This window comes from Pleurodeles waltl, chromosome 10 (assembly GCF_031143425.1).
Source record: "Pleurodeles waltl isolate 20211129_DDA chromosome 10, aPleWal1.hap1.20221129, whole genome shotgun sequence".
NCBI lineage: Eukaryota > Metazoa > Chordata > Amphibia > Caudata > Salamandridae > Pleurodeles > Pleurodeles waltl.
The window spans coordinates 745,594,600-745,622,576 of record NC_090449.1 but is presented as its reverse complement, the minus strand read 5'-3'; the positions used below and the strand labels follow the sequence as shown (position 1 = coordinate 745,622,576).

At 44.8% G+C, this 27,977-nt stretch overlaps 1 protein-coding gene across 2 annotated transcripts in view; it reads right to left on the bottom strand.

The window, feature by feature from the left end:
* ODAD2 (outer dynein arm docking complex subunit 2) overlaps window positions 1-27,977 on the bottom strand; it is an 827,935-nt gene that overhangs the window by 282,724 nt on the left and 517,234 nt on the right. For both annotated transcript variants that reach the window (XM_069211313.1, XM_069211314.1), the window contains exons 13-14: window positions 26,443-26,679; window positions 2,954-3,064 (exon numbers count right to left, since the gene is read on the bottom strand). In XM_069211313.1, coding sequence (XP_069067414.1) covers window positions 2,954-3,064; window positions 26,443-26,679 — 348 coding nt within the window. The remainder of the gene's footprint in view (window positions 1-2,953; window positions 3,065-26,442; window positions 26,680-27,977) is intronic.

The following is a 27,977-nucleotide window of genomic DNA, read 5'->3' as shown; positions in this document are numbered from 1 at the left end:
TCCTGGAGTTGTTGTGATGGAAAAAAGGTCCTGATCTGCACGATGCCCAGCTCCTGTAAAAGGAAGCAAATGAGTCAGGTGTGACTTCACTCATTAATCAAGAACCCAAATGATGTCTGGAGGTTCACTGGTATTTGCAGGTAGTCCATGTCTGACTGTGGTGAGCCCATCCGTCATCAAGGTGAAGGAAATCTAGTATCCTCAATCTCCAAAAATGGGCAGTGACCACTGCCATCACTTTTGGGAATATCCAAGGGGCACTGGTAAGGCCAAAGGGGAGCACGGCAAAATGAAAATGCTTCTGGATGAACTTTAACCACAGGTAACATTTGTGGACTGCAGGACGGGCACATAAAAGTACTCAACCTGCAGGTCCAAGGGGATCATCCAGTCACCCGGATCGAGAGCAGGCAGAATTTTTTTTTAATTTGTCCTTCCAGAAGGAGGTATTCAGAGGGAAAAGTAAATAAAAATAGTACAAAGGCCTTCCTTCTTCGGCACAAGGACATGGTGAGAGTACAAACCCATCCCTACTTCCAATGCTGGCACCCTCTCCAAGGCCTCTTTGGCCACTGGAATCTGTACCTCTTGCTACATGATGTATATATACTCCTCCTAAAGTTTCTCTGGAGGAATTCAGGCAGGTCAGAAATAAAGGTTAGGCCATAGCCCTGCTGGACAATCCAGAGGACCCATCTATAAGATGCAATGGCTTGCCTCTAACAGAGTGGGTGTGTACTTTTAAGGGTTAACTACAGTGGCTTGGAAGCTGACATGGTACAGGTAGTGGACTGAGTTGAAAGTTGTCCCTGGTGAGCTGCCTGATGTCTGCATGATCCATGTCCTCATTCCCAAAAGGACTGGGGCAACATTTGCAATGGTGGTAAGGCCTGGCGATGCCTATATGCCATACTCCTGGAGGAGCCTCAAGAAGGCCAGAGCTACAAAGAAACTGCTGGGGAAACTGCTGGGCAGGGGTAGAAAGACCCAAGGAATGTGCTGTGGCTTTGCTTTCTTTAAAGCACTCAAGGGCATATTCAGTCTTCTTGCCAGAGGCAGGAATAATTAAAATGCTTATCCATTAGAGACATCTACATGTCCCCAGAAAAGCCACTAGTGCCCACCACACTCTCTAAGCAGCCAGTTCTAACAAAGTGAGCTCTAATGACATGCTTTGCTGCATCCTGACCATACTGAATGGTTTGAGCAAAGTAGGCACAAAACCTCTCCCAGACCATCTGCAAGATCAAGCTAGCCATGTTCCAAAGGGTGTGCATATAGCAGCCTAATAGACAGACTGCATTGACTAATCTTAGTGCCAAGCTGGCGAAGGAAACCATTTACTTTCTGAATGCCTAAGTCCTTTCCAACAGACTCTCTTGTGGGACACTTGTCCACCAATCTATAGGTGTTGACTGGGGTTTCTACCTCTCCCAAATAATTACTCAGTTTCTTACAAACATGAAAACTTTTTATTCTTTTAGAGTTCTCAAGATTGATTAAGTCAGGTGTGAAGCTGAACATTCTTGACGTTGAGGACAACTTGGGTAACATGGTATTAAAGTCAATGAGAAGCATTCAGCATGTTGGTAGGGTGAAAATAATTCCAAAGGAAGAGACATCTTTCAAATGAGTGTGAATTAAGAGGGGTACTTTAAGACAAAAAACGAATTACACAAATTAAACTAAAAAAAAAAAAAAAAGAAAAGATTAGTAACCATTTTCTGTCACTTCCAACCTGAACACCTTTTGCTGTGATTCACAGACATTTTTACTCTCAATCGTGTAATCGACGAGGGTAAAAATGCAAATGTCCATGTGGGAATGCATTTAACTCATTAGAGTTGGACTTTTTGTTGTCTGCGGAGGGAGAAATAAGGAGAGGAACAGAGGGAGGCAAAAGAAATGATCATGGAAAGTTGTGCACACCCACAAGTTTATACTTTGAGGTTATTAACAGGTAATTGATCGTTCATAGTACATATTTACACCTGAAAAATGTAGGCATAAGTGTACATTTCAACAAGGAACCGATAACTATCCTATGTCAGTATGGATGGAAAGTATTTGGTTTTACCATAAGGAAAAAAAATTCTCTGTTGTGAAAAAATGTGAAACGTGATAAACTAAATTTCACACTGATCTTAACCCTGGATCAATGTTTCCAATGGACAATCCACGTGGTACAGGGTGTGCTATACGGGGAAAACTATAAAAATCATACTTCTTGTACCTGTGAACACAAAAAACAGATATCTAAGAAAGAAGTTAACTAACTTCTTCTAGAATTCCAATTTTCTTTATGGGCAAAACTCAAAACAGACAGTGAAGTAGATGTCAAAAGCATGAAATCCCTTGCATGTGAAACAGCAATGCCCTTATGCATTGGGATATACAAGGGTATTTAGGAGCAATACCCAGTAACATATTTATTTGGTGTACTTAGAAGACAAAGGGTCTGATTTAGAACTGTGTGGAAGTGGCGGACGGGATATCCATCACCGTTGTGACGGAATAACTCATCTGCCCAGTTCTAAATCAGGCCGTAAGTATGTCATTTTGGTATGTTTTAGGGTAAGTTACTTCATTATTTAACAATCAGTGTTATAAAAGAATCAAAATATATCAAAATGTTGTCAAAACTAGAGGCCTTCTGGAGTGAGGAGGGTGGGAGGACATGCTTAAAGGAATGCTGAAAATGAAGTAGGAGCACTAATAGTCCGATATGTGTATACTCGGGGTATATTTTCCTGGTTCTATATGCAAATGTCATGAAATTAACACATTTCTAAAACAAAATCTATAATTGCTCCTCTAATGTGTTGTGGAAAGAATTTAACATTTTAATCAATCGTATGTGCATTAATGCACTTGGTATGAGAACTGAAATAAAAAAAAATAATAATAAATTGCAAGAAACATATATAATGGAATTATGGGTTGTAAACATTACCTTAAATATTGCACTGGCACAATGCATTTGAAGTTCAGGGTTTTCACTATTAAGGTTTTTCACAAGATCTTCAATCATCCTTTCAGTTTTAATCGCAAGCCTATAGCTTTCCTAGAATTCATTTTGGAATAAAAGAAAGTGAACAGATTTTAGACATTTTCAGCAGGCAGCATTGATCTACAGAATTAAACGTGTGCTTAGTGTCCAGTTACTGTGTGTGTGTGTGTGTGCGCATATGCACATAGGGGTTATGACTCAGTGGCCATTTCCTTAATTTACAGTTTCAATATGACACCCATCTTGATTTTGGTAATTCAAATAAAGTTGGAAAAGTGCACTAAATTGAACTGTTTTTTAACAAACGATAGGACCAGCAAAAGCCTGCAGCTGCTGAGGCCTCCTTAAAGTTTTTTTTTTTTTTAAAAAGACCTCAATGGGACGCAAAGATGAGGGACCGCTATAAAGGAGCGGACTTGGGTGGAAATTAAAAGGTAGACGCTGGAGAGCGGCAGCAGCAGACAATGAGCCACAGGGAGTGAGGAGCAAAAGAACAATTTAGGAGGTTTTAAAAAAGGCAGAATGAGGTGGGTGATAGAAACAATGTATCAACTGAAGAGAACCAAAATGCAAAGCACAGCGGAGGGTATTTGAAGGGGAAAGCAGCACACTAAGGAATAAACAAGAAAACACATGCATTCCTCAAGAGTGCTTAAATAAGAAAAAAAAGTAGTTCCCTGAATAAAAGCAGTGGAAAGATACAAGTCATCCAATCAAAAAAGATGGTAAAGGGAGCTGTGCTCCAGACGAGGGACAAATCCAAGAAGAAGAAGAAAAGGCATTGAAAATTACGCAAGGGTGCAGCCACGGGCAGTCCTTTGGGGCTGAGCTGCCACGCACCTGACCTTTTGCCCCTCAAGAAGTGTCTGTCAGGCTAAGGAAAGGTCATTCTTCATTTTCAGCACAGGCAGCCAGGAACTGACATGCACTATTTGCGCAGGGTCCCGGCTGCCTAAGATAACCTTTGCTGGGCTGAAGAAGTCACAGCCCTTTGGGCGTGACTCTTCAATCTAGCAAAGGTGCCTAAAGGCCCTCCCCCTTATGTTGAGGGGGGAGGTCACCGATTGCCTCGGATCTGGGCGCTTCAGTTTTAGGCTCTGTAGCGTCCAGGGCAGAATGCCAATCAGTGACACCTCGTCACAGACTGGGGAGGGGTCAGCAGTCTCACTGACCCCATCCACTCTGTTACGAGTTGAGACTGCTGCCTTCCCTCATTGGCTGACCTTAGGTTAGTCAGTGAGGGACAGCAGCAGTCCCAACCCTCCTGGGAACTCTGAGGCAGAGCTGAAGGTAAGTGTGAATGTTTACTGCTTACGTGTATGTTTTAATATTTGATGAGTGTTGTGAATGGATGTGTGCGTGTGTGTGCCTGTGCGTGTGTGCCTGTGTGTCCCACCCGCCCCCACTCCCTCCTAAAATTACTTCCCGCCACTGCACGGGTGGGTGACATGATAGTCAACCAATGGCAAGTAATGGGCTCAGCCAAAGCCCACTCTAAAAAATAAGTAAAGGGGAGCAAGTCCATTTAGAAAGCATATGATTCTCAAGCATATGTGTCAGTGAGTATTAAGAGCACAAAACCACATTGCCAACAGGTTTAGAACATGGGATTACCGCTACTGCTCATAAGATGCCTAACCCTCGAGTATGGTTCATTTACACGTTTCCTTACTTAGATCAGTGGTTCCCAACCTGTGGTCTGGGGATCCCTGGGAGGCCGCAAAGCCTTCTCAGGGGGTCCGCGAGAGCCTAGAAAATTAAAAGATATTAACAAATATTGACAAATTAGGTCCCAGGCTTCCAGTAATGACTCAGGCGGGGTTCCCCAGATTCCCATGATGGTTCAGTGGGGGTCCCTGGGTTCCATTAATGTTAAAGTGGGGGTCCACAGAAATCAAAAGGTTGGGAACCACTGACTTAGATCATGCAGTGAACCTCTTTAAAGCAATGCTGCGTCCCCACACAGGTAAACCCATTATCAACTTTGAGACATCACATTAGTGATTTACCGTCAAGTGCAGCAGTACCTGCCACACATACTTGCAGCTCCAAAGGAAATTTTAGAACTGTGCACGTCCATGGTTGGTTATAGTACTTCTTGGTTTCCAAGTTACTGCCTTTTTTCCATTGGGGGAATGAGGGTGTTGGTGAATAGAAAACAACATACATGCATTGTAATATATTGCCGATGTTTATGTTTGAATTTCATTTGTTTTTTATCCATGTTGTAGGGAAATCTCTAATGCAAGATGCTAGTCCGAAACACCTGTTGGCTGCAAAATGTGACTAAATGTAAAAATCAAAAAATGAAGGAGAGGAAGAAAAATACTGTAATGTACAACATGGAAGTCCTAAGATTCCCCTAGGATCAGATACTTCGCTATCGTGAGTCAAGAGGTCACGCCCAAGGGAACTAAGCAAGAGCCTTCCACGAATTTTACCGCCACCAACATTTTGAGAGCTCTGCTAACTTTCATAGTGCTACTGCTTTTAAATAACACGACAGGAAAAAGAAGCGAGTCCAAGGAACAGAGTCCGCTTCAACGTCCTGGAGGCAGCCAGCTAGACGAACTGCAATAGAGGTTTGGCTGTGGTCCTGACTGGAGTAGTTCCCTCTTGAACCGCGGTATTGTGTTCAAACAGCCGCCCATTAATAGTTGTGAATATTAAGAGCATCAGAATTGGAGCTGCAGAAATTTGGCAAAAAGTTTTTTTAATCTCACCATCTGTCTTCTAAACACGGGAATTGTTGAACCTAAGTGAAACTGTTTTTTAAAAGGACAACTTTTTCAGAACTGTTCACTTTAAACGAGGAACATTGTCAGTTTCAGTGCCCAGAAACGAGTGAATTGCTGTCTCCATTATGGTCGGCTTTGAAAATAACAGCCAGATCATTGGTGTGTTTTAAATACAAGGCAATTTCTGGTAGTTTCATTTAAAAGATATTCACATTCATGCTCTCCCTTTCCCCCCGATCCCAATCCCAGAAGCACTTGATTTTTATATAATTTTATTCTTTAAAATGTTTTCTTTTTAATAAAAATTGAAAGGGTTGGGTAATTTTCGCCTTTTTGGTTAAACCTAAATGTTGTTTTGGCACTACAGTTTAAGAATCCCAAACACTTTCTCTGGGGAACGCCTTGTTGCTTATGCCAAGTGTAATCGTTGGATTCCTCACAGAAGTCATTGTTTGCTTCTAGGTGCTAGATTGTGTTACCTATAAGGGATCTCTGCAACAGGAATGAGCCGTCGTTCTCCCATAGTTTATCTGTTCAGTCCCGTACAATAAGCAGTTCAATTGTGCGTCAATTGTACCCTCACTGTGTTCACAACAGAAACTAGTAAAACGGTATCCATTAGTTTGGAATCAAAATACATGAACTGCATAGTAGCGCATAGTAGTTGTTAAATAGTTACCAGACTGCCCAGGTTAAAATTAATTTTATTTCAGTCTTGCTTCCTCCGACACAGATGCACTCTTAAAGGGTGTCCTCTGTCACCCATACTGCTCTCCTAAGTCATGGGGGACTACCCTTTTCATGTCTCAGTTGCAAACAATTTAAAAAGAGGATAGCCATTTGGCCAACAATATCCTATCATAAATCAGTCTTTAATTTTGAAATAATCCGCAAGAACCACATTTTAAGACCAGCCACCCTGACAAAAGAAAGCTGCAATTTAACCCATTTTGGAAATTTTAGAGCAAGCTCCCTGATAATCTAAATAATGGTATTTTCTTGGATAGTCTCCTCATTGTGAGTTCTTGTGATTCCTAGATGTTGTAAATCATGAAGTCTATGTAACCCTACCCCCATCGTCATGGCAAAAACTCAAAATTTCCTCAGACGGCCTTGAATTTTGTCTTTAGGGGGCTTCCTCTACATTCCAAAGGACTGCAGGATCTGACAACTGGATTTTGGTTATAGTTAGAGAGAGGCCATTAGCATATATTGGCACTAAGCTCCCCACATCTCCCACTGGTATGGCCCTGTGCCCATGTTTATGGTGACACAACACTGAAAGGTGGTCAATCCCAGGGTGACCAACGTAGTGGGCAATGGGCACACCTGCCTAAAGGAAAGCCACAAATAACGGCTGCCATACATACAATTGGTTATAGTGGTCAGGCAGAGTTTGAATCCTTTTGTGAAGGTCAAACTTCATGATATCAAGCATCTTTTGTAACCATTTCTAACTAAGGGAATTGAAAGCCTTCTCTGCTTCAATTGAAAATAAAAACATATCTTGACCACCCCAAGGGCTACGCGTCTTTACTAACTGCAGATGTCTTAGCGCTTGTGTGGTATCCCTAAATAGGGCAAATCCTGATAGAACAGGGTTCAGCAGCATTTGATGTAAATGTGGCAAGGGTTTTAGTATCACAGTTTAACAATCAGATACGCTTGTGTGAGGTCGAGTCCCTCAAATCCTGGCCAGATTTTGATAGGAACAAAGGGTCCAATTTATTTATTGGGGGATGCAGTTGTCACCTTTGGTCTGGCAGAGGACTTTGCATTTGCCAGGCCGAGACTACTCTACCAGCCATATTTACTGTTTACAATCAAACAGATTGTAATTTAAAGTCCTCTTTAATGCTAAAGTCGTATTTTAAATAACTATTCTTAAAATTTCACTTTTACAAAGTTAGAATTTTTCTGCCTAAACCGAAAGTGCCTTTCTGCAGGTGGCAACAGTCACATAACTGTTAATGACGTTCCTGTAATGTGATGTAAACTCCTTCCTTGCAGGGTACTAAAGGACCTTTGGTGTGGGTAAAGCTGTTTGTCTCCTCAGCAGTATGGCCTGGGGTGTTGTACTCAGCCCTTCCTCTGCCCACTTCCTTCCTGGCTTCTGATGCTGCCTGCCCTGTAACTGGCAAATGCAGCTCACTCACATCTAGACAAGCCTGCCCTTTGCTACAAATTGAGCCAAATCCAGAGGAAAGGGAAGACCTGACAAGAACTAGTTTGGGGATAGACAATGATGGTGGCCCACACACACAGGCTGCCACTGAGTATAAAAGTGACGCAATCAGAACCTCTCATCAAAACACTGCTGGACTTGAGAAGATTCAGATGAAGGACTGCCCTACTCTCTGAAGAAGGAAGACTGGACCTGCTTTTCTTGACCCCCAGATCCCAGTAGTAACCTCAAGGGTCAGTTAACTGACCTGCTGTTAAAGGGACACAACAAGCTACCAGAGGCCATACCTGCAACTGGTAAGCTGACCAACACCAACTGGACCTGCCTGGACCCCTTTCTGGCCTCTTCTAGCATGAGTCCTGACCCCCCAAGCATTGCCTTCCCAGGTCCTGGACTCTTGGCTGGTGTCAGAGTCTGTTCTCCTCCAATGTACACACTTCAGGAACTAGGCTCCAGGTGAAAATCCAGAGGTGATGGGATCTTTGTGTCAAAAAAGACCTGTACCCAGTCTCCTTGTGCATGCATGTGGACTTCACTGAGGCCATCGTTGATCCTGAAGCTTCCTGTCAACACAACCTCCCAGGCTAAAGACACAGGACTTCACACGCATGGTGCCTTTCATGGCAGCAACAGCCCCTCCTCATTTCCCGCAAATGCAAAGCTCTGATTAGCTCTTTGTACTAACAACAATCTCCTCATGGTCAAGCTCCGACTGACGACCAGCTCTTTGCACCAACAATGATTACCTCATGGCCACCGACCAACCTGAAGCTTTGACTGAGGCAGGGAACTGTAGAAGGAATGTTAGAATGTAAACTACCCATTAGGACAAACCTGGTCCCTGTATCTGACCCACACTCCATCATGGTTGGCCTGAACCTTTGACTTTGCCCTGGTCCATGGCGACCAGATATCTATGAGTAGCGGTTTGTGCTTCTTGGTGCTATTTTTACCTAAAATTTAGAAGATCATAAATCTGGTTCTACTTATTGAATGTTTGTTGTTTTGGTGTTATGTTATTTATTAAAATGTACTCTATTATTCTAAATTGGTTTAGGATTTTTCTTCTGTTGTATTTTCACTTTATTATTGTTTCAGTGCTTCATAAATACTTTACACATTGACTGCTTTTGTTCCAAGCTATCAGAAGGTTGAGCACTGCCTTTTAGTGACCTTTATCGTTCACCCTGATAAGGATTGTATTTATTATTAAGAGGTGCTCTCACCTCTCTCAACTAATAATCAAATTTCTTACAGCTACCTTGGAACGTGCAGGTGAACTGCTCTATAAGTTTTGTATTCAGTCTGACATTTGGGGATTATCCACGAGGTGATGAACTCGTGGTTAGTGTATCGCCATAAAGTGCATTAAGACAGTTAAGTGATCTGTTTTTTCTATGGATAATATACCCGCAGATTCCTTACCTTGAGAATAGGTACCTTAGCATTACTCCCAGCCTGGTGCATGTACAAACTGGCTCAGACCAAAAGTCTTGCAGGACAGGGAAGGCAAAGTTTCCCACTTGGCAGAACGGACTGTCGAGGAAGTAGTGCTTTGTAAAGATGTGTACCAACGCCCACATAGCTGCCTGACAGATGTCCAAAACAGGCACTCTGCATGCCAACGCAGTGCTAGCAGCTTTAGCCCACAAGCCTTATGAGAGCTACTTTTTCATTAGTGCTTGGCAGATTTTAATAAAGAAAACAACGCATCAGAAGATGGTCAGCTTTGTGCACCACTTTGTCCTTCTTTGTTCTGGAAAAACCCTACAAAGAACTGATCACCCACTCAATGTTCCTAGGTACGATCAATATAAAAACTTAATGCTCTTTTAGAGTAAAAAAAATTGAGTTTCTATTCCTCCACTGAGGAATAAGGTGGAGCAAGAAATGCCAGTAGGGTGATAGCCCGATAACCATGAAAAGGGGTAACTATTTTCGATTGAAATTAAGTTTTGGTCCACAATACCAACTTATTAGGGAAAAAGATGGTAAAAGGTAGATTTACACAGAACCTGAAGTTCACACTTATAGCTAAAGTTGTGCCGATGAGAAACTGTTTTTAAAGTCAGAAGTGTCAAGGAACAGCTGTGAAAAGGCACAAAAGGGGTGCTTATCAAGAATATGAGGACTAAGTTTAAGCCCTACTGGGGCTTTGCAAAGGGCTTCGGTGGAAACAGTTTGTTGCAAACCTTCCAAAATCCTAATTACAATGGGTGATTTAAATAACGAAGGCTGATTCAGCAACCACACGAAAGCAGGGAAATCTAAAAAAAATAGCCCTTAACCATGGCCAAAGTAATTCCTCACTGGGCCAAGGAAAGAAAAAATAAAACTTTAGACAACCTTGCCTGTAATTGGTCAATTTGTCGGATGCTGCACCAGAGCACACATTTGTCCCTAATGACTGTCATACACTGATTTTGTGAAGAGATGCCTTGCTGCCAAGATGATGTCAACTAACTCAGGGTCCCAAAGAGGAAGCTTGATCAGAGGACAGATGCTCATACCTAGGAGTTCTAGATATCACACTTTCGGGGCCCAGTCCACTGCTACTAGGATGACTTGGCCCTTGAATGACTTGGGTTTGGTCGTTCTAGATCTTCTTCAGAACTTAGGGTAGGAGAGGTACTGGTGGGAAGGCATACAGGAGTCCTCAGCTCCACACTGGACAGAAGGTGTTTCCAAACAAGAGTTTCTTTGGAAACTCCAGCACTCAGAAGTGCTGACATTATGCATTATCAGTAGTGACAAAAAGAGCTAGCCAGGGTCGTCCCTACTGCTCGAAGTCAACTGGTGCACCTCTGGGTGTAACATCCACTTGTGATCCACAAGGCACAGCGGCTAAGTTCTCTGCCCTGGTGTTTAAAGATACAACCATTTGGTTCACCACCAGAGAAATCACTTGGCGGCCCAGCCACTCCCAGAGGATAAGAGCCTCTTGACACAGGACCCCACATTCACCCTGCTTGTTGCAGTGCTACATGGCAGTGGTGTTGTCCATAAGCACCTGTGCCAGCCATACTTTGATGTTGGGCAGGAAGGCCTTCAAAGTCAAGCAAATTGCCCTCAACACCAACAAATTTATGTGAAGATGAGTCTCCACCGAAGAACAGAGTTCACTGATCTCCACCTCTCTCAGATGACCTCCCCAACACAGCAGTGATGCATCCATGACACTGTCAGCTATGAAAGGGGTACGTAGAGAGACTTGCCACTCATCCAAATGTGGTACAGTAGCCACCACGGAAGAACATTTGCAGTTTTCCCTGAAATCTGGATGCAGTCTGAGAGATTTCCCGTAGTGTTAAGCCCATTTGAATTTAGGTCCTGCTACAGTGTCTGCATGTGCCATCTAGCATGTGTTAACAGCGGGATGCAGAAGCACAAGAAATCCAACAACCTCAGAGTCATCCGCAGTGAGACCAAGGACAGAGGCTGAAACACTGGGAGTATAGCTCGAATGTCCTGGACTCCCCATTCCTGGGAAAAGCCACAAAACCATACTGCATCCTGAATGGCTCCAATAAAGGTCAGCGTCTGTGTGAGGAGTCAGGTGTTACTTTGGCACATTGATAGTGAAACCCAAAGATGTTTGGAGGTTTCCTGTCATCTGGAGGTCATTGACAAATTTATGGAGCAAGCTCACATCCAGCACCAGTCGTCAAGGTAGGGGAAGACTGGTACCCCTACTTATGAAGATATGTTGCAACTAAGATCAACAGTTTTGTGAATACCTGAGCGGCACTGGTGAAGCCAAAAAGATCACTGCAAACTGAAAATGTTCCTGAACCACTTTAACCTCAAGGTGCCCTGGATGTAATGGTTACATCCTCTGCAGCACCGCTCGGGTGCCGAGGACATAACCGTTACGTCCTGGTATGGGCCCTCAGGGAAAGCACTTAGTGCTCCCCCCTAGGGCCCAGCACCCCACTCCCCTGGGCAGGGATGGAGGGGGAATAGCTTCCTCTTCCACCCCTGCCCCCTCCCCCCGGATGTCTGATGATGTCAGCACGCGATCACAGAAACAACCTAGACACCAGGGATATTTTTTTTTTGTCTATTTTATTTTTTTATATGCAAGAGTGACCCCTTAGGCAGGGTCGCTCCCCTGGGGGAAATAGTCTTTAGGTCATTTCTGTTCCCCTTGGGGGCAGATCGGTCTATTTATTAGGCCGATCTGCCCCCAAAACACTAGACACCAGGGATTTTTATTATTCTGCGTCAATTTCACACAAGGGGAGAGACTGCTTAGGCAAGGGTCGTTCCCCTGGGGGGCAAATTTATTTTAGGCCATTTTTGCCCTCCTTGGGGGCAGATCGGCTTACTTTTATTAGCCCCATCAGAAACCACTAGGCCCCAGGTTTTTTTTTTTTTCTTTGATAATTTCACGCAAGGGGAGAGACCCCTTCCGCAAGGGTCATTCCCCTGGTGGGCAAATTTACTTTAGGCCATTTGTGCCCTCCCTTGGGGGCAGATTGGCCTATTTTTATTAGGCCGAAATTATTAGGCCCCGGGGATTGGTGTGTGTGTGTATGTGTGTGTTTCGTTTGGGGGGGCAGCCCCTTGCGCAAGGGCAGAAAGCCCACCAGAGACCAGGGACGATTTTCTTTTAAAAAAAAGAGGGTGGGGGTATGGCAATACACCCACCCCAAATAAATGGGGCCAAAGTTGTTCTCCCCACTGGTGGGCAGATGGGGCAATTACCCCCAATTCACTCCCGGCGGGGGCAGAAAACCTACTAGATGTCAGAGAATAAAAAAAAAATAGTGGTGTGGTGGCTACCAACCTGTATGGGCATGGTTATGCCCCCACCCCAACTGAAAGGGGTAACAGTCTTTCAGCTCACCCCCCGCACACTAAACATCTGATCCCACGGCAAGCAAGAAGACATTTGAATATTTTGGGTTTTGGTTTTACATTTGGGTCATGAGAGCTTGGTTAACTCTCAAAATCGTCCCACTTCAAATGGTGAGGGCTCCAGATTTGGACTTTGGGACGCTACCATGTAGAAAAATTCACAAGACCTAGACACATCTGAAAACTAAACATCTGGGTGAGTACAGGGTGGTGTGCTTGACGTGCACCCCCCCCCATTTTCTTACCCACAATGCCCTGCAAGCCTAAAACGTTGCTGGCAATCACACTTTTCCCACATTTTTGTGATGGATCTTTCCAGAATCTGCCGGAATCCACAAAATTCCTACCACCCAGCATTTCCTCATCTATACCGATAAAAATTCTGCCACACTTTCAGCCTAAAATGTTTTTTTTTCCAAACTACCCTTTTGGACCCGCTTGGGTTCCCCCTCAATTTAAACAAGTTTTTGGCTCTTCCCTGTCACAGGCACTTGGCCCACCTACCCAAGGAAGGTATCATTTTTATTGGGAGACTGAGAAGAACGTTGAATGGTAGGAAATTTGTCCCGGTGTGGTGATCCCACAGAGAAATGTGGGAAAAATGTGATTTTTTTTGTCTGATTCTGGGTAAGAAAACACTGGGAGATCCACGCAAGTCACACCTCCTTGGACTCCCTCGGGTGTCTAGTTTTCATAAATGTCTGCGTTTGGTAGGTTTCCCTGTATGGCTGCTGAGCCCAGGACCAAAAACGCAGGCACCCGCAAAAACAGGTAGTTTTATATTTGATCATTTTGATGTGTCCAGATAGTGTTTTGGGGCATTTCCTTTTGCGGGCACTAGGCCTACCCACACAAGTGAGGTACTATTTTTATCGGGAGACTTAGGGGAATGCTGGGTGGAAGGAAATTTGTGGCTCCTCTCAGATTCCAGAATTTTCTGTCACCGAAAGTGTTTTTTTTTTTTGGGACAAATTTTGAGGTTTGGAAAGGATTCTGGGTAACAGAACCTGGTGAGAGCCCCACAAGTCACCGCATCTTGGCTTTCCCTAGGTGTCTAGTTTTAAGAAATGCACAGGTTTGGTAGGTTTGGCTGAGCTAGAGATCAAAATCCACAGCTAGGCACTTTCCAAAAAACGCGTCAGTTTTCAATGTAAAAATGTGATGTGTCCATGTTGCTTTTCCTGTTGGGGGCACGCAAGTGAGGTACCATTTTTATTGGGAGACTTGGGGGAACACAGAGTAGCAGAACTAGTGTTATTGCCCCTTGCTTTTCTCTACATTTTCTCCTTCCAAATGTAAGACCATGTGTAAAAAAGATGTCTATTTGAGAAATGCCCTGTAATTCACATGCTAATATGGGGATCCCAGAATTCAGAGATGTGCAAATAACTACTGCTTCTCAACACCTTATCTTGTGCCCATTTTGGAAATACAAAGGTTTTCTTGATACCTATTTTTCACTCCTTATATTTCACCAAATGAATTGCTGTATACCCGGTATAGAATGAAAACCCATTGGAATGTACAGCTCATTTATTGGCTCTGGGTACCTAGGGGTCTTGATGAACCTACAAGCCTTATATATCCCCACAACCAGAAGAGTCGAGCAGATGTAACAGTATATTGTTTTAAAAAATCTGACATCGCAGGAAAAAGTTAAGAGTAAAACGTGGAGAAAAATGGCTGTTTTTTTCACCTCAATTTCAATATTTTTTTATTTCAGCTGCTATTTTCTGGAGGAAAACCTTGTAGAATGTACACAAATGACCCCTTGCTGAGTTCAGAATTTTGTCTACTTTTCAGAAATGTGTAGCTATCCTGGATCCAGCATTGGTGTCACACCCATTTCTGTCACTAACTGGAAGGAGGCTAAAAGCACAAAAAAAAGTGGGGTATGTCCCAGTAAAATGCCAAAATTGTGTTGAAAAATTTGGTTTTCTGATTCAAGTCTGCCTGTTCCTGAAAGCTGGGAAGATGATGATTTTAGCACCACAAACGCTTTGTTGATGCCATTTTCAGGAAAAAAAACGCAAGCCTTCTTCTGCAGCCTTTTTTTCCCCATTTTGTATTTTTTTAAAAAGAAATGCTGTATTTTGGCTAATTTCTTGGGCTCCTCCAGGGGAACCCATAAACTCTGGGTACCTCTAGAATCCCTAGGATTTTGGAAAAAAGGACACAAATTTGGCTGAGTAGCTTATGTGGACAAAAAGTTATGAGGGCCTAAGCGCAAACTGCCCCAAATAGCCAAAAAAAGGCCTGGCACCTGAGGGGGAAAAGGCCTGGCAGCGAAGGGGTTAAACCACAGGTAGGGCTGCAGGAGGGGGATATGAACATAAGCGTCTTTCAGGTCCAATGCCACCATCCAGCCTCCAGGGTCTAGGGTTAATGTGAGCATCTTGAATTTGTCCTTTGGCAGGAAGGCATTGAGAGAGCAAAGATCTGAAACAGGGTGAAGGCCTCCATCTGTCTTTGGCACAAGCACAAGGAAGTAGCATGAGTAATACTCAACTCTTACTCCAGAGGCCGGAAGTGTCTTTATGGCACTTTTGCCAAAAAGCACTTGCATTTCCTGCCATAAGTCAAAGAGATACTCCTTCCTCAGCCACCCTGAAGCCAGTGAAAGATGAGGGTGGAGTAGATTTGAAGGAAGTGGGCAATTTGGAAGACCTACTTGACTTTCGTGTTGGACTGCCATCCTTGGAGGAAGTATCAGATCCTGCTTTTGACAGGGCAAAAGTGTGCAGGCAAGACACATTAAAGCATTTCTGCGGATGTGGCTGCTGAAGGAGTGGGGGATTGAGCTGCCCATTGACATGCATTAGTGTCACGCATAGTCCCTGCTGTACACATTGCCTCTGAAAACTACAGTCACTGCCATTAAAAAGCTGAAAAGCCTGCGGGAATGCAGAAGGAGTCGGATGTTGATGTACTGTGAAAAACCTCTACCGTAGGCATGGATAGAGGGGAAGTTGATGGAATTGTCTTGTTGAAGCAGAAAGGCCTGAGGAACATGCTGTGGCTCTGTTCTCTTTCAAATTTTCCAAGTCAGAGTCTGCTTTGTCATTGAGAAGGCGCAAGCTTCCAAACAGTATATCTAATAAGGGTGCCTGTATGTCCCTGGAGAAGCCCATAGACCTCATCCAGGTGCGCAATGAAGGGCCACACTGATACCAATGGCACGCTCCAAGCAATCAGTTGTGTCCAGTCCTAATTTTATCACAAATTTAGTCACATTGTGGCAGTCCTGAGAATCCGAAGTAAATGAGTCCTGAAGGTTGTCCAGAGCAGCCGGTAAAAATTGAGGCACTCTGTCTCCTTGGCCATTATTCCCATGCCTTTTGGTGCAAAGATCATGAGTGATCAAAGAACAAGGCTTGCAGAGGAGAAAATTAGCTTGACAAATAACTCTATTCTTTTCGACTCACGATTAGGAGGATTGGTAGTGAAACCATACTGATTGACCCTAGAGGTGGAAGCCTGTACCACAAGACTTTCTGGAGTCGGATGTTAAGTTATGAAGTCTGGATCACCCAGGCAGTGTGACGGCGATGGGCAACCTGTCTATTAACGGACAGTCCTGAACAATGCTTAGCCCAGGTGCTCAAAAGAATATCAGTAAGAATGATAACAGTGGCTCTATGGAATCCTGGCCAGGCTGTAAATCTTCCATCAATGTTAGTTTTCACATCCCTGGCTGGCAACTTCAAATCCAACATTTCAGCTGTCCTTCACATCACAACAGCAAGGCATTTTCCTCTCTAGCAGGACCTAGTGCAGACACAAGGCCAGTATCAGGTAAAGTGTCAAGCCCTCTAGCATCCTGAAGCTCTTCATACCATACATGATGGTAAACATAAATATCCACGTCATCATAATAGTTAGTATCAGAATCTGTGCCAAAAGTATTGTGTACTATCTGGGCTCTACCATGTGGTAGAGATAAGGTATCAAACGTATTAGATTCAGATATATTGCCAAGTGATAGTGAAGTGGTCAGTGCCGGGTGTTACTTATCTTCATTGAAGGGAGTGAGACCGGCACTGGGGATAGCATTGAAGAAGCCACAAGAGTCAGTGCTGGACCCAATATGGTTCCAAGGGTATATTGCATTGAGGGCAGACCCCTCCTGCAGAAATCTGACTGGTGGTCCCCTGCCAGAGAAAGCCAGTAATGTGCCAAATATAAGCAGCATAGCCTCCCTGAAGCCTTCTACTTGCTGTTACATCACTGAAGTACCTTGGAACTCAGGGTGCGTCAGGACCAAACTTGTAATCTGCTTTGATGGACATCGGGAGTGAGACTAGGAGGCATGATGAAGCCATCATGCCCTTTCTGGAGTTGGAGAGTGGTGGGAAGGGGCAATTTCCTGTTTGGACCTTTTGTGTTTTTTTGTTAACTTACCCAAAGAGTTTGACCGCAACGACAATCTTCCTTGGGAATGACTTCAGGAGAGGGAACAGGACTTTCCTTTTGACTTCGATTGGTCACAGCATGGAGTCTACTTGTGCTTGAGGATATAGAGTTTGGACTTTTGGTGCCGCCTGGCCTTCCGGTTCACCTGGGTGAAGTCGCCACAGGCCTTGCAGTCGTTGTCCAACCTCAGACACCACAGACTTTGTGAAGGTTGTCAAAGCCATCTGTTTGTGACAGTCCCTGCATGGTTTAAATGCTGTGATTTTAGGGGGTGGCATTTCCCTTGCACACTGGATACATTTAGTTAAATAATGTATGGTCAAACACCAGGAGGAAGCGCCGGATCCACATATGAAGATGTGGAAAGAGAGGAACTTACGTCAGTGTTTATGGGTGGTGCTTATATGCTGCTTCCTCATCACCTCTGGAGCGGAACAACATCAGTGAGATTCTGTATGATGACAGCTAGCAGTATGTAGGAGAACTGCATTAAAAGTGTCTGGATTCAATCTTACCCCTGTGGATTATTCACAAGGTGAGGAATCTGCATTTAGAAGTAGCCATCAGAATAGAAGTTAATTTAAGGACCTGGGTATGGAAAAGATATCCAGGTCTTCAGTGTGTAAGATCACCAGGTACAGTAATAAACTCGACACTGTATTAGAATTGTAGATTGACTTTTGAAAAATTCAGCAGGCTCACAGTACCTATGGTTATAGGTGCTTATTTGAGAACTCATGCCTTTAACCACAGTTTGGTTTTAGTTTTCATGTAACTAGCACTGCAACACTTATACTAACACATAATTCACTCACACTGCTCTGTTATACAGGAGCACCTCGATTGCTTTACTTTAAATGGTTGAATTTAAGTTTCTAATAAATGTGATATATTACTCACAAACCTCATCGGTACAGAAAGTTCTGTCGTGGAGGTTAATTCATATCCTTCCCCCAGAGGGACCAAAACTTTTTTTGTTATATTATTCACTTACCCAGGTCCCAGGGTACTGGGTTGCCCATTTCTTTCAAAATAAATACTCCTGTCATAAGCCATCATTGGGAATTCCTTAATGCATTTTTAATCTGTACTTCCTGATCAGAAAGAGTAGCTGCATCTTGTTTCATACCACTGGAATGGTAATGATAAATCCACTTTACTGGTAAAGTTGGATTTAACATTACTGTTTTAGAAATGACACTTTTAGAAAGTGGGCATTTCTTTGCTCTCACAGCTCTCTGTGCCTACAGCCTGTCTCCAATACACATCTGGGGTGGGTGACAAGTAGACTTTGTGCATTCCCTCTAGACAGCCAAAAACACAGGAAAATTAGGTGTGTCTGAGCACTCATCTGCATTCTCATGGCTTTCGTAGGAAGGAAGGGTGGAGGGGGAGCTGCCCCTTACACATGAATAGGCAGTGCCTGCCCCCCACACAAAGGGTGATTACTCCCTACTGACAGTCTGGAGCCAGGGCTAAGGAATAAAGCACCTCTGTGCACTTCAAAGGCACATTTGTGTACAAGAACTGGGTCTTTGGCCCTATCAAATCAGTACACTACCGCACCTGTGAAAACTCTGCCAGGAGTAAGAACTGCTGTGCTACAAGGAGTGCCACTCTGCTGGACTGCTTTCCAAGAAGGACTGCTCTCTGCTTTGAAGAGTTACCCTGCTGCCTACTGATCTCTGCCCTGCTAAAAAAGGACTGGCCTTCACTGCAAGGGGTCTGCATGGCTCAACCATGAAGCTTTGCCCTTCTTGCTGAGAGACGGCTGACAACACATTTTGGATTGCACAGCTTTGCTTTCATTGCACAGTGTTCAGGGGCAACTTGAAGAAGATGCATTCCCCTAGGCAGACCAGAACGGAAGCATCGCCTGAACATAGCCAACGCATTCCTCCATTCAAGGGACTGTCTAGCGGGTTCTGCGTGGATCCGGTAGCCAGCTTACCCTATATCTAGGTCTACCATGATCTCAAGTAACCTTTTAGTACTATTGACTTCTAAGCACTGTTTGTTTTTCCTACATATTGGATTTTTGTTGTTTTGGTCTTTGTTTACTCAGATAACTAGTCTCTATTTTGCTAAACCTGTGCGGGGTCTTTTTGTAGAATTTTAATTGGGTTGCTGTGTGTGTTGCACAAATACTTTACACATTGCCTCTTCAGTTAAGCCTGACTGCTCTGTGCCAAGAGACCAGAGGGTGAGCACATGTTAATTTATTTCGTGCATCTGACTTACCCTGATTAGAAGTGGTGGTTCCTGCTTGTACAAGGTGCATACTCTGACAACCAGAAACCCCAGTTCTAACAAAGACATAAGAAGGATGTCAGAAAGAGGACTCCATCTACTGTAACCCATTGAGAGAGATCGCAAGGGCTGGCCCCTCTTCCCACTTGAACCTAGGATAGAAGAGTGGATTCCAAATACAAGTTGGCTAGCCTTCTGTTAAGCTACAGGAATACAAAAAGTGCAAGATGCCCACCTTCTTAAGGAGCCCAGCTGACTGGTTCCATTGGACTTGCCTTGGACTTCTTGTCGCTTCTCTTTCTGTGAGTCCTAACCCTCAAGTGGTGTCCCTGATGTCTAGGTGGCCTTGGATAAGTGTCAGAGTGTACTCATCTTAACCTTAAAAACTGAGAGTAGAAAACGTTTTCAAGGACTTTTGTGAAAACAATCAGAGGCCATCACTAGACCACTGCTGAGCCGCTGACATCGCACTGCAGGTCGGACTCAACTTGCTTATTACAAAAACATTAAATTACATTTTTAAACTTTAAAAAAACATACATTAAGTAAACACAACTTCAAATTGAATATACTAAATAGTAATTAAAATAAACATGAAATGATTAAGGTTTTATTTTGTTTAAAAGTTAATAATTATATAATAAATTGATATATCTACCTTAATTATTTAAAACCAGTTGTTTTGAGTAATTAATGTGTTATAACTGTTTATTTTATTAATTCTATGGTGAAAATAATTGTTTTAATGTTTTATATATGTACATTTTATATTAAAATATTTGTTTTTACATTTTTGTAATGAATGTACTTTATTATTTTCACTAGACTTTCTCATAAGGAGAGTTCAGCCACAGTGACAGAGATCCTTAACTATGTGTAAAAACAAAAACAAAAAACAATTCATAGTACTAACTTTACACTTGTACATTTAGGGGGTCATTCTGACCCTGGCGGTCTTGGACCGCCAGGGCAAGAATGACGGAAGCACCGCCAACAGGCTGGCGGTGCTTCAAATCCCATTCTGACCGCGGCGGTAAAGCCGCGGTCGTCCCGCCGGGGCCGGCGGTTTTCCGCCGTTTTTGCCCCGGCTGGGAGAATCCGCCAGGGCAGCGCCGCCCTGGGGATTCTGACCCCCGTACCGCCAGCCTGTTTCTGGCGGTTTTCACCGCCAGGAAGAGGCTGGCGGTAAGAGGTGTCCTGGGGCCCTTGGGGACCCCTGCACTGCCCATGCCACTGGCATGGGCAGTGCAGGGGCCCCCTAACAGGGCCCCGGCCAGCTTTTCACTGTCTGCCTAGCAGACAGTGAAAAGCGCGACGGGTGCAACGGCTCCTGTGTTGCGGCCTCATTCCCGCTGGGCCGGCGGGCGCTAACTTGGTTAGCGCCCGCCGGCCCAGCGGGAATGTCAGAATGGGGGCCGCGTAAATTTGGCCGCATGGCGGGCAAATGGCGGTTTCCGCCTGGCGGGCGGCGGTAGCCGCCCGCCAAGGTTGGAATGACCCCCTTAGTCTTAGATGTCTCCATCACATGAAATGATGGGGTGGAGACATGTACATCTACTCTAGGTGTAAATCTACTCTCCGTAATGGAGAATATGCAGAAAAGTACAGACATATTCTAGTTGCAGATTCCTTACCCATCCTTCCGCACTGCAAACTGATTTCTAGGGTCAGGGACTTTACCTTCAGGGCCCTAGTTTTGGCGCACCACTCTCAGTGCTCTTCATGGCTCTGCGCTACTGGTGTGAAAAGTCATGAAAAGATACTGACGTCAACGCACCGGGGTAGTGCCTACATACGACCGTGACATCATCACGGCGAGCACGACACCTGCGGAGTAGACCAAAGCCATCTAACGGCATGCAGAGGTACTGCTCGAAGAAAAATCTCCAGGTCCAGTCTGACGGCTGGGAAATTCAAAGGTAAGGAATCTGCAACTAGAATATGTCTCTACCAGATATATCATTACCGAAGGTAAGTAACTTGTACTTCTCGCTTGCAAGATACTATTGTTTACCAAAAGGGCTTGGAGCCCATCCATTGCTTATCATTTGTTGGCTGCAGTGCCACTTCTTCTTTGCTGCCTCCTGTTTGGAAAGCGCAGGCCAGGCGTCACTTCCTGTTTTGTCGCTGGCTCATGGACCACAAACAGATTTAATTTTATTAATTAGGTGTGTCTCTGCTGCCCGCGCTGTGATACTTTATTTTCTTTTTAGCCCATGCAGCTTATTTCGCCTCCACCCACCACTTCTCCATATTACTTCCACTCATCATCTGCTTTCACTGTGATTGAGGGTTTTTTAAATTGTCTTTACTGTTTTGCCTGGTTTGCTTCTTTTCTGTTGCTTGCTGAAAGATCTGTCAGTAGAATATGAACACTGTCAAATGCGCAGAAACATGTGACACCCTACCCCGCTGCAGTCACCCCTTAACTCCAACTTAATGGGTTTGCAAAGTATTTTTTTGACAATTCCACCACTTTTTGGCAGCTATGGCAATATGAGAGTTCAACGACACGAATTTGGACAGTTGTCTGGATTTTGCCTCTTTTATTGATATGGAGCCTGGCTTCCGCCGGAGACCAGATGGCTCTGATATCCGCCTCTCCCATGTGGCCACCTCATCCCAGGAGTGACGCATCTGTCACGACTGTAAGATCTGGTTGGGGAAAGGAGAGAGATCTGCCCTTGACCCATCCTGATTCTTTAACCACCACTGCAGGTCTCTCGCAGTTCTTTCCGAGATCTGGACCTTGTCGGAGAGATTACCCTGATGCTGCACCCACTGGAACTTCAGGTCCCACTGCAGAGCCGGCATATGCCATCTGGCATTTTGAACCAGCAGGATGCAGGAGGCCATGAGGTCCAGCAGCCTGAGAGTCATTCTCACCGAAATCCAGGACAGAGGCTAAAGCATCGGTACCATAGCCCGAATATCCCGGACTCGCTTTTCGGGAGGATATGCACAAAACTGCACTGAATCCAGAACGGCTCTGATGAAAGGGAGTGCCTGGGAAGGAGTAAGGTGTGACTTTGGCACGTTGATAGTGAACCCCAGCGAATGCAAAAGGTTCACTGTAGTCTAGAGGTGAGAAACGACTGTCTGGGGCGAGTTCGCCTTTAACAGCCTATCATCGAGGTAGGGGAAAACTGGAACCCCTAACCTGTGCAGATGAGCTGCCACCACTATCATCACTTTTGTGAACACCCGAGGGGCACTGGTAAGGCCAAAGGGAAGCATGGCAAACTGAAAGTGCTCGTGACTTACCACAAATCGTAGGTAAAGTCTGTGGACTGGCAAGATGGGAATGTGGAAGTATGCGTCTTGCAAGCCCAACGCTACCATCCAGTCTCCGGGATCCAGGGCAGATGGGACCTGAGCCAATGTCAACATTTTGAACTTCTCCATTTTGAGGGACCGAAGATCTAATATAGGCCGAAGACCTTTGTCCTTTTTTCGGAACCAGAAAGTAGAGGAAATAGCAACCATGACCTATGTCTGGCAACGGAACCCTCTCTATAGCTCCTTTGGCCAAAAGGGCTTGGACTTCCTCGCGGAGAAGCGCCTTATGATCCTCTGATTGTATGAAGGTGACATGGAGATGTCTCAAAGGGGAGGGAGTAGCCCCTTTGGACAATTTGGAGGGCCCACCTGTCTGGGGTAATGGATTGTCATTGGGGCAGGTGATGGCGAATCCTGCCGCCCACTGGCTCCTGATGTGCCCGCGGACTAGGAAGACTTGGAGGCTGAAGAGGGGGTAGGGGTGGACCGGGCGACCCGCTGGCTCCCTTTTCCCCGGGGGCATGAGATCCAGTGGCCGCGCAGGGGCTGTACAGTAAGCGCAGGTCGATGGCCGGGGGGTAAAGGACGTGGTTGGGTGCCCCTTCCGTAGCCATGAAAGGGGCGAAAGGCGGACTGCTGGGGTATAGGAGAGGGCACGAGGCCAAGGGACCGGGCCGTGGCTCAGGAATCCTTAAAGCCCTAGAGCACCGAGTCCGCCTTGTCTCCGAAGAGACGTGTGCCATCAAAGAGCATGTCCATCAAGGATTGCTGGACATCCCCTGAAAAGCCAGATGTTCTCAGCCAGGTGTGGCATCTCAATGCCACCATCGATGCAACTGATCTGCCCAGAAAGTCTGTAATATTCAGTCCACAACTAATCATGAACTTCGCTGCATCCTTCCCATCTGTTACGGCTTGGGAAAGGATGGTCCGGGCCTCCTCCGGAACTGCAGGCAGCACTTGCGTGACCGTATCCCAGAGAGTATGGGAATAGCGGCCCAAAAGGGATGCAGTGTTCACAGACCGCAGCGCTAGAGTGTTGGAAGAAAACAACTTCTTCCCCAAATTATCCAGTCTTTTTGATTCCCTATCTGGGGGGTTGGAGGCGTCAGGGAATGCGCCAGATGAAGAAGCATGGATGACAAGGCTCTCAGGCGTGGGGTGAGGAATTTTGGGTCTGACGGCGCAGGCCAATGGCAGCAGGCAATCATCCTATTTACAGGAGCCCCTGTGTTGGGTCTGGACAAAGTACCCAAAAGGACGTCTGTCAGTGCTTCATTAAAGGGAAAAAGCGGCTCGGAAGAGGAAGACCCCGGCTGAAGCACGTTGGTTAGGATATTAGGCCTAACCTCCACAGAAGGTATCTCGAGGTCCAGGACCTCAGCTGCCCTTCTCACCACCATGGAATAAGAAGCACCCTCCTCCGTAGCCACGCTAGGAGGAGAGAGCATACCAGTGTCAGGGGACGTGTCTAGACCACTGGCATCACCCAAATCTGGCACCCAGTCCATTTGGGGGTCAAGTGGTATTCTAAAGGGTCCAGCGTCACCTCCATACCCTCCCCGTATCCATACCCACAAGAATAACTGTCTGGATCAACCCCGGGCCCAGGAGAGCCCACAGAGACCGGAATCGGCATTGAGCGACGTCGTTCCGGCTCAGGGTCATTGGGTATGAGGAAGGGATCGATGTTGATTGTGGGCCCACCCAACGTCGGGAGCGTTGACGTGTGACCTGATGCTGGGGAAGGTCGCCGTGGCAAGACCGCCATCGGGACGGATCCGTGATTGATGACTTTGAACCTGAGGGTGACCCAACCGACTCACCCGTGCCCAAAGGCAGGTCAGACTGCCCAAAAATGAGGCGCATGGCCTCGTAAAATTCTTTAGGTTGGGCAGGGGTGGCTCCCGGGAAGTCGGGGATGCGCGGAGCCGACCCAGATGAAGGCTCCGTTGATGGAGTCCTAGAGTGTTGATGCTCTTCCAGCGTCGCATCATCCGATCGATGGGGTGAAGCCGAAGAATGCTTGTCCTCCTTCGACTTCTTCTTAATGTGACCCAAATGTCCTCATGACTTGGAGGACGAGGAGTGGTGGTGACTCCGCGGCCGGTTTCAAGACCTTCCTCTCAAACGAGACCGTGAGCGCCGCGGAGTCGAGTGTCGGGCCACCATGAGCTTTAGGGACTGCTCCATCAAAGCTTTCGGGTTCATAGCCCAACACTCGGAGCACGACTTTGGGTCGTGATCGCGCCCAGGACACCAAAGACACAAGAGGTGCGAATCCGTCACCGACATAGTTCGGTGACAGGAGTCGCAGGGCTTGAATCCTATATTTGACCGCCACGTCATAACGGCGAGAACGATGCCTGGGGAGTCGACCGGCGCCACCTGATGGTGCGCAGAGGTACTGCTCAAAGACAAAATCTCCGGATCCAGTCTGACGCCTGGGAAATTCAAAGGTAAGGAATCTGCAACTAGAAGTCTCTATCAGATGCATGCGCTAGCACATACTCTGGCAGGTTCGACCCTAAAAAGGGTTGGAATTATACTTAATGATCCTCAGATGTACACATGCATTTCTAAGGCAATGCTAATGGTTTTGATGAGCTTATTTTTTTTGTATTATCAATAGCTAGTACGAAGGCTAAAACGCGACGGATATCTAAGAGTGAATTTAAATTCACTGATCAAATTATCATCGAAATATGCTAGTTGCTACTTATTTTTTCACAGATCATAACATGAATAAGTTAGGGAAAAGATCGGGAAGATGGTCAAAATATAAAAATGGATTAATACACATGGAAACGTTTATGATTTAGTTAAATTGATAGCTTTGTTTATACCTACGAGGACGGAATACCAGAGGTTGTGCAGAAGCATTACTTGAAAATGGGTATTACGGTTCATAATATGGGATAGTGTTATTGAGCAGGTCAGTTACGATATTTGTCTAGATGGCTCAAGAAACATGACATTATCCAGTCTCCTAGTGTTTTTGTAAACGTATTTCCCCTGACATCTGATGACATGAATGCTCAAACAAAGCCTCATTCATTGATGAGGCATTGTATTTGTACTGAATATTCATTTAGCATGGAAGAAACACAACTTTGCCTTTGCGAAAAGATCATTTTCCCTTTAAGGCCAGCCCCTTACTCTCTGTGTTCTCACATTCTGACTTGTAGAAATGGAAGAAGGGCGGGGTGTAAAATTAATTCCTTCTTGGCCTAGTCAAAAAACTATACTTTCTCTTCCCTTCCCACAACTTCACAGTCTTGTAGAAGGTTCGGGGAAAGTCTGATTAACTCTTTGTGCATTGCCATAGTACTCCAGTCTCTTCACATACCAGATTTCACACCCTACTAATCTGAGAAAGCCCTATGTGTCACACAGGACCACAAGAACAGAGTTGTTCTCAATACATTGTCCAATCATGATACTATGTGAGAAAAAAAAAAAAAAATAGGGGGCGGCCACTGTTTATGGAAAATGAGAAACTGTCACAATGAAGCATACTTTGAGAAAGGTAAACACAATCATCAGTGGTTGAGGGCATTGGTTGAGAGGGAGAAAAAAAATACACTTTTTGCAAAATCGTGATTCCCCAATCTATATTAGTCGGACCGCTTCAAGGTCACTCTTCGTAATAGCATTTACATTATTAATATAAATATAATTATAGAGACGTCCTTTTCAATAATTACCTCAGAGGCACATTCCTGCAATGTCCCCACTACTGGAATAAGCATACTTGCATTCGAGGACTTTAGCAGTCGAGCAAGAAGAGGAATGCCTCCAGCTTTCCGTATTGCATCTTTATTCCTTTTGCTTTTACTGCAGCTCCAGAGTGCCAGAGCACCAGCGCGGGCAACCTCAAGGTCTTTTTCCTGTTCAGGACTAAGGTCACCTGATCTCATTGGGGCACAGTCCAGCAATCCAACCTACAAGACAGGAGACAAAATAACCATCTTGAAACTAAATTGATTTTAAAATATGGAAGACTCACAAAAAAATGTAGCAGGCTTCCCATTTGGATCCCATGGCTCATAATCCTTAGATTGTTAGTGAAACTGATGTATGTGTAGAGCACGCTGACTATTTTGCCTCAAATTCTCTTGCCACCAGCACATACCATTGCCCTCGTCTAAAGTCTCTTGTGGCCAGAGCCAGAAGAACAGAAACAAATGGTTTTTATACCAGATGACTGTTGAGTGGCTATGGTATGACCTGTAACATCTTCGGAAAGGGAAATGCAAAGGTACATAGACTGTCAGCACCAATGGTTTCTTTTGGACCCAAGTGTGGGTATTATGGAGTGTTGCCTATCGTTATTGATGATGAAATAACAAAGAACACAGATAACAATTCTTTGGTAGCCTGAACAGCTTCGTGAAAGAAAACTGTCTGTATTACAATTAATTCATGTTTAATATTGACAAATTAATTATTAATTAATGTTGAGATAAATACTCCACACAACAGAACATATACGCTAGCACAGAAGACTGAAGAATTCAAGAAACTGCGTTGGTTTAGAATTAACCAAATAGACGATGCAGTTTTCACTTTACATGTCTTATTTTGCTTTTTATATTCTGTATTGGGATTTTCAGCTTCTTTTTTTAACAAATAAGTTCAAAGCACCCACCATCTCTATGTTTATTAAAAAATGCCACAGAACTTCCACAAAAGGGGGATACCTTCAATGTTTGAGACAAAAGGCCAATCTTTTGTCACCTCTTTGTTACAGCACTTGCTATGTCTGGTGTCCCAGCTCGCATCCAGGAACAACTTTGTCCCAGCTAGAGCCAATCAAAACAAGCCATTTGCCCCATTTCCCACCAATGCACCTGTTACTCAGGTAGTCAAGAGGGAGTAGGTCCACAATAACACCTGTTCTTCTTATCTGCCTCTTTAGAAGTATAGCAATAAGAGCCAAAACCTACTGGAGACTGTGGAAATTACAGTAAGCCATGGGGTTCTGGATAACTTCCAGGCACTCTCTGTTGTTCTATAGTAACAAGGATAGTTTGCAGAGCAATCTCTATGCGGTAACAGAGAGATCACTATGGGATCGCTTTAGATTGAAGAAAAAATGCTCCTTCTTGATAAATATCCCAGCTGAGTTGCTCATGGTAAGCGGCTTTGCAGGAGGGGGGCTGCGCTGCAGTTCAATGTTAAAAGACCAGGCAGAATAAGAGAGTGTTTTTTTATGGTCTGCCGTGACTGCACAGCTGTC